Source organism: Notothenia coriiceps, unplaced genomic scaffold (genome assembly GCF_000735185.1).
Source record: "Notothenia coriiceps isolate Sejong01 unplaced genomic scaffold, NC01 NC01_scaffold00037250, whole genome shotgun sequence".
Taxonomy (NCBI): domain Eukaryota; kingdom Metazoa; phylum Chordata; class Actinopteri; order Perciformes; family Nototheniidae; genus Notothenia; species Notothenia coriiceps.
Window position 1 is genome coordinate 7,638,211 of NW_011369951.1, and position 7,647 is coordinate 7,645,857.

The 7,647-nt window shown below is 39.9% G+C and overlaps 1 protein-coding gene across 1 annotated transcript in view; it reads right to left on the reverse strand.

The window, feature by feature from the left end:
- Positions 1-3,290: 3,290 nt before the first annotated feature.
- The window catches only part of LOC104967242 (zinc finger protein 385A-like), a 24,980-nt gene continuing 20,623 nt past the window's right edge, over positions 3,291-7,647 (reverse strand). Inside the window, exon 6 of the mRNA XM_010796658.1 lies at positions 3,291-3,405. Coding sequence (XP_010794960.1) covers positions 3,291-3,405 — 115 coding nt within the window. The remainder of the gene's footprint in view (positions 3,406-7,647) is intronic.

The following is a 7,647-nucleotide window of genomic DNA, read 5'->3' on the forward strand; positions in this document are numbered from 1 at the left end:
ATTAGGATAAGCCTGTGTGTGTGTGTGTGTGTGTGTGTGTGTGTGTGTGTGTGTGTGTGTGTGTGTGTGTGTGTGTGTGTGTTCATAGTGCATTTGCACTACTAACCAGGGGGACCAGGGAGTGACTTTGAAGGGGCCGGATGAATAACAAAAAGCAGGGCATCTCTCTGCTCTTTGAAGGCACAGGACGTCTCACACGATATGTTGAATATTCCTGATTTACCCTCATGATAGATGATAGACCGCTGATAGACCAGGGTTTTAGGGGGGAAAGGATTTGCCATTTGAAAGGCCACTTTTTCACCCAAGATAAACAAAGGGCTGAATTTGTCCCTTTTGACCCCTGACCCCTCTGACTGTGACGACAAATGATCTAAATAAGACCATGATGGCAGCAGCAATATCTCGTGCTAACTAATGTAAAATCCCATTTATACATGTATGTAAAATACTATGTTTTCTTCTGGTAAATTGGTAAAAATCATAAAAAAGAGACAGTTTTCAACCCTAACCCTTGCATTCAAAGGCTTTTACTTGTTGCAGGTCAACTGAGCATACACAAATGTACAAATACCATTTTTTTATTTATAGATAATATAGTTTAAAATAAAACATTAATATTTACTATGGGTGAAATGGAGCACCTCTTTCAAAGAGACTTATATTTTTAACAACTCTTTGGATTTAAGATCTGGGAAATATTTAGACAATTCTTTGAAATTAGAAATCCTGAAAACAAAGCGTTCACAGAGTTTTTATTCATATTGTAGCTTCGAGTGAGCGATCGACATTTCAAAAACATATAAAATGTATATTTAATCTGTTGGATTAAGTAGGTATATGTTTATGTGCGCGTCTGTGAAGCAGCATGCTGCGTGCATGGTTGTGTTATTTGGGATAAAACAGTATTAAGCAGCTGATCGGAGCTCAGTGTCTGAATGGTTGCATTAACTCACTAATCCTGAGGGGAGAGGGGCAGTCGGGGCAGCAGATCATCTTCTCCTCTGTTTCACAACGGCTCACAGCTACAGTCACAACAAAGAACCAATGATGCTAAAGACTCGCCCAGGCACAGATAAAAGTATCTTAACTCATAGTTCAGGAAAAAGCATCAGCCTGTTATGTTTATACCAATGAGAAATAATGTTTCTGTCATGAGATTAATTTGTTAGTGCTGACTCAATGAATGTCAAAGGCAGAGTTGCATTGCCACCAAGTGGTGAAAGCTTGTGACTGAAATAAAATCCTAAAACTAGATGATGGTGATGATGAAGATGATGATGATGATGATGATGGGTATTTTGGCCACTAGATGTCACCATTAGACAACCTGCTGTAACTGTGGGGTCTGATACAAGCCTTCTAGAAATACTGTAGTCGAGAAAGAGAGTCCCTGTTCTTGAGCTTCATAAGAGGTTGCATTTCAGTCATCTGTCAAACACAATCAGCTGGATTAAATATCAGCCTTTTTAATGTGCAAATGAAACATTTGACAGTATTGTTGCACAAGGTAAAGACTAAATAAAACAGACACATGTTGGTAAGATTCCCAATGTTAAATACAGTGTTGCTAGCAGAGTGAGCGAGGAGTGGGAATGAAATGAACCTATTTACATGTAAACTGGTTGATGGAGTGTGTTTGGATCAGGCTAATCAGGCTAATGAAGGTACCTGGGGACTCGGCTCTATCAGAAATCTGCATGCTGTCCTCTCTATCCAGCTAGTGATCGTATCTGTAATTATTTACCGTGAAAGGACATGAAAAAGGATTAATCAAGGAAATCTGACTGATTAAATCTTCAAAGGCGGCGCTGAAGAGCAAGGTCTAAAACAGGGAAGAGGGATGTGGTTGGTGCTTTTATCTTTGCGGAGGAAAAAAAACCAAGAACAAAAACAGACAGTGTTCTCCAGGACTGCTGGCTCGGTGGGCTGAAAAGAAGCCAAAAACATGGAAGGAACAACACAACTACTATTTGAAGTAAAACTCTTTCATTGGTTTAAATGTTATTGTTTATACAATGAGACAAATGATTCTGATGTAGGTGAGTCTATACAAAATTGAACATGTTTTTATTTTTACTTAAGAACAAGATTTGAATACTTATGACCAACACAAGTTCGTTTTATTATCTAACATCTATCTCTTTTTCAAATGTGTACAATGATCTTACATTGACAACCTTTAATATGTTCTGTTTCCAATTGTATCTCTCATCCTTACATACAGTACATACTATTGATTTTGGAGTTCAATGATTTTGGAGAAGACAGTAAAGGGTCCATTATGAGAAGTTAATGATCTTCTGAAGCAAGTGTCCAACAATTCAACCTTCCTTGACCTTGTGCGGACAGAAATCCCCTATCTCAACGTAGTCTCAGGTGTCCTGTTACTATTAATTATGTGACACAAATGTCAACCTGGGGTAAAAGTTAGGTGAGCAGAGGGCCGTTAAAATGTAACAGCATCGTTTCGGCCAACAGTCTTTTAATTAGCTGCTTGGATGAGGTGCCTCAGTCCAAATAGATCCACATGTCAAGTGGAATGGAAACGTACGTAAACATCGATGAGTCATTTATAGATCAGAGACAGAGACACGTCCTGCATTTCTCTGCTGGAAGTAATGCTGGGCGTTCTTTTAACATTTTATAGCAGATAAAGAGAGAGAGAATGGCTTGGATAGAGAACAGCGAGCCTGAGGGGGAGGGGTGTGTGTGTGTGTGTGTGTGTGTGTGTGTGTGTGTGTGTGTGTGTGTGTGTGTGTGTGTGTGTGTGTGTGTGTGTGTGTATGTGTGTAACTGTATCCCCCTGATGAAATGTGCTTACTGCTTCAGTTTGCTGTCCTTCCCCACTGTCCCTTAACCTAACCCCTACGTGGGATATTGCCAGAGGTGTGTGTGTGTGTGTGTGTGTGTGTGTGTGTGTGTGTGTGTGTGTGTGTGTGTGTGTGTGTGTGTGTGTGTGTGTGTGTGTGTGTGTGTGTGTGTATTATGCAAATGAAATAAAGGGAAGGTGTCTGCCTCAAATTAACAGGCTCTAAGTTTACATGGGCATCTCTTTCTCTGAAGTGTCACAGTGGGACCCTGCCAAGGCTGACAGGATGGCACTGAACTGCTTTTAATGCCAACATTAAAACACTTAGTTTTTCTAAACAGCCTCACTCTCATTTACACAAAAGCACTTCACATAGTAAATGCCAATAAACTGTTCATTTACATTTGATAGCCTGTAATTAACCCCACATTTATCCGGCATGTCCTGCAAGGTGAGTTGTAAAATGTAGATCGATTCTTCACCCGCCTTCTAGCATATCAGAATTGGGCTGACATTTAGTCGACATTGCGCCATGCGTCAGTCTCACCTCCGGCCTCTCCTCCTGCTCCTCCACCTTATACTCGTATACTTTCCTAAAACCACAGTTGCAAGCACATTTACGATATCCAATCTGAATATACACTTACTGGCAGCAGAGAGGAATCGACATGCTAGCACACACAGGAGCCCAACAGTATCATGTTTGTACATTTTGTCAGACACTGTTCATCTCACAGCCATCCACAGTTTAATCATCCCAGCTATTTCAGCACTTCACGTTGGGTGTTTCAGTGGATGACTAACTGCGTAATGGATGACTGAGAGGCTGAGAGAGTTTTGGACTTGCATGGCAGTGGATCAGCGTTTTAAGGACTTTAATTAGCAACATTAATAAAACATGCACCTCAACTCAATGTGTAACTGCTTACGTAATCTCGTACCCGGAAGAATCAAATGGATGATGACGTTTCACCAACGAGGGGTTTTGGGGAGGTATTTTCTGTGTTAGAGTTTTACTCACTACAGAGTGTACTTTGAGGGTTTTGACTCTGCACACCATTTACATGCATAAAAACCTTCATAACACACAAGGGGACGGGTAATAACCGGAAAAGCATGACATGGGCCCTTTAAAAATGTTTTTTACTTTGTTTTCATCCGTTTTTGTATACATCTTGCTATTATTTGTTACGAAGTCTAACTCTTGCTATTTAAAAGAGCAGATGTCTCCTGATTCTGTTCTACATGCATGTGCAAATAAACAAAAGAGCCACCTACTGATAAATTATGCTTTTAACTGTGCGATGTGAGAGTGAAAAAGCAACATCAACAGGAGGCTGTAAAAATAGTTGGGAATTTTATAGGTGATTAAAAAATTTAAAGAAAGGCAAGAATCAGACAAAATATGAGCACACTGCTTTAACGATTTGTCCATGTGCTTACAGCTTTTTGCAATGCTTTCATCTCCATATTAGCTCAAAATTGTGCATGAAAGCACAAAAGTTCATGAGTCTTTTCCCCCTCAGCCATGGTTTGAAAAATTGTAGGGCACATTTTTTGTATAATTTATTCACGGTTCCGCAAGCTAAAGGCAAGTTAGATTTAAGATTATTTAAGACTTTTTAAAAAGCCTCAGAGAAATACGTTTAAGACGAATTTAAACTGTTATTTGTCCGCTATCCCAAACGTATGTATTGCAAAAAAGTGATGCTACCAATTATTTTGATATTTGACTTGCTGTAATGGCAGGAAAGAAGTGTGTCATCAAACCTTCTTCCCATGTTTTAAAAACGTATTTAAGACAGTTTAAGACCATGTGAGGCCTTATTTCTAATTAATTTAATGGCTTACTTTTTTAAGAAACCATTTATTCAAGCCAATAACCTTATCTGAGGAAAGAACCTGTTAGGCAGAGCCAATTCTGGGGGAACCCATTTCCTAAAACAAACAACCTATTTGCCTGTAAGCCATCTGACTCATCCGCCAATCATATTCTTCTATGCTTCACCATGTCAACATGTTCCTGCTCTGCTTCATGTCTCTCAAGTTTCAACGCCTTGCCACCCTGCTCCTCCTCGACAACACACACTTGTTTCGTCTGATCTGCCATCCGTCGCTGGTTCCCCCTCCTCTCGGTCCTGCCCCTCCTTTTCCTCACATTCTCTCTCTCTCTGCCTGTATCTCCCTCCTTCCACAGTTGTCCTCACATATTAGGTTCCCCCGTTCTAAGAGGCAGAATTAGCCTCTGGAATCTCATGCACTTGATTCCTTAGCTCCTAGGAAAGAGTTGACGGCAGGAAGGATCAAATAAAAACAACAAACAGAGAATATAGAGAAACACAGAGGAGGATTAAGAGGAAGAGGAAGAAACTGAACATCATGCAGCTTTCTGTTTGATGCAGCTTCACTGTGGGCATGCGGCTTCTTGCGCCGAGCGTTTCTGCGCTCTCCAGCTGACCGGTGCAAGGTCTGCGCTAATGTCGCTCATTGCTATTTTATTTATCTCCTCACAGTAACGTGAGCAAACTTTAATTTATCGCACTCAAACAGGAGCTTGCTGACACACTGACCTTTGGACTCAGGAACTGGATCCCTTCGACCCTGGTGAGGAACAGAGGCAACCAATGTGGGGCTCAGGTAAGAACATCATGGACCTCTGAGCGTTGCTCACCCACCCACAACTCTGAGCATTCCTCCTTTGATCACCTTAAAATGAACGAGAGCTGGATAAGCCAGGATCCCCTCATTATTGCAATATTGTGAGCAGAAATAAAGCGCCAGTGACAGACCTCCATGAGGCTTTGAAGCTTTCTCTCTTTGATGAGTGTTATGGCGGTCTTTAACAAATGTCAGCAGTCATCGTCAGACAAGAGTTGCACTCAGACCTGGTCTGACCCCCGACCTTTCACATACATCATCGGTGTGGTGCATGGATGAAGGGAGGGGAAGAGAGAAAAGACAGAGGCTTATATAGAGGGCACTGTCTCTGTACTTTGTTACATCCCTAATGAAAGCTACTTAACAACAGGATGGAAGAATTAGGCAGACTCAGGAGAAATAATGAGCAATGTGTGCAAGAAGTTTTCTGGTTCAAATGAGGATTGTCAGTGTCAGTAGGATATGGGTAAAGGATACCAAAAAAATCAATGCAATACAAGGAACACATTTTGCCCGAGGAAGACTTGTAGTTGGTTATAGCTTTGCAAATTAACTAATACAATCGAGGGTGTACTGATTCCGGTGTAGGGGGACTCAATTGCAAGATTCACACTAATTCAGTTTCAGCCTAAACTCTCACTGCAGATAACAGACACAGTTGTGTGTTTTTTTGCATGTTGATTAGATTGAGGTTCATTGACTTGAGCACACTGACCCTTCACCCCGTCATAAACACGTTGAAATGTGCCTGGAATTAAAAAAGAGCAAATTATATAGAGTGAAAGGAGTTGATCAGATGTCAGGAGGATTAAGTCATTAGTCATTACTCCATGTAAACATAACTCAGTGGAAATTATGTTAGTGTGTGTGACAAAAGCAAGATAATATTAGGTTCACTTCACCTTGTCAACTTCTTCAGTGGAGGGAGTTGCTCTATTGATATGAGTAATGAACTCCGGTCATGATATGGGTTGGTCTGTCATAGGGGATTATAACCTCTGTCTCTAATGTTGGCTATTAATGCTCTACAAAAGTTAGTGAGTGGACATCTAGTCAATTAAAGGTGGGGTAGGTACATTTGAGAAACCGGCTCGAGATACACTTTTTGTTATATTCCATGGCAACTCTGTCTTCTAAAAATTACGTTCCCACAGAACTAAGCTGCATTTTCAATTACGTTTAGCAAGAAACGTATTTTCTCCCACGTTACGTTCGTTATGAACGTATCTCAAATACGTTTATTTTCTACATATCTTCTAGAAACATATTTTCTCCCGTTACGTTTCTTATGAACGTATCTTAAATACGTTTATTTTCTACATATCTTTACCATTTATTGTCTTACTTATAATAATGATAATAGTCATTTATAAATATCATTTTAGAGCACACATTTGAAATCAGTAGGCGAGGCTGTAATTTCGCCAGCTGTTACTCTCATGAGCGAGGCAGAAAATAATAATTTTCACCTGCCAAAAAGCTGCTGTGTCGTTTATTGCACCTCAAACATTCAAACAAATCCAGAGTTACGCGTTTCTGTACTTCCTCTAAGAAGAAAGGACAGTAAAATAAGAGCTCTGTGGCTTCAGGCTTGATCGCCGTTGAAATTAAAGCGTTGGTTTCCCCAAAAGTGGGCGGGGCTGTAAAGTGACGTAGATTTTACTCTCATATATTATTCAAAACCATTCTATTTATTCTAACGTAAGTTACATGCCAGTGTTTGATTTTTTTATTTATTTGTTTTTATTTTAAATCGTATAATGTCTGACTTTTTTTCCCGTCTGTGAGGAAAATAAATGGGGCTTAGAGCCTCAAAATACTGAAATCTTTTTTCCCTTCTAATTTGTTATTCCTTTCTAAATAACACACTGTTATTTACTCAACAATAACACACAATTATCCTTGTTTTTATTTATTCATTTAATTCTACAATCTTGGGCTTTTTAGCATGCTTTTTAGCCGTAAATAAAGTCACCAGAAACAGACGTAGGCCTATAAGGGACATATAGAGCGATACACACCACAAACCATAGATATATATAAACACGTGTTTATATATATCTATGCCACAAACCACCCACTGAACAGATTACCCAAGATCCTCAGCTTGAAGCTCGTTGATTGGATGTTTTAGCCGCAATGCATGTTGGGATATGATGTTAATGCGATATGATATC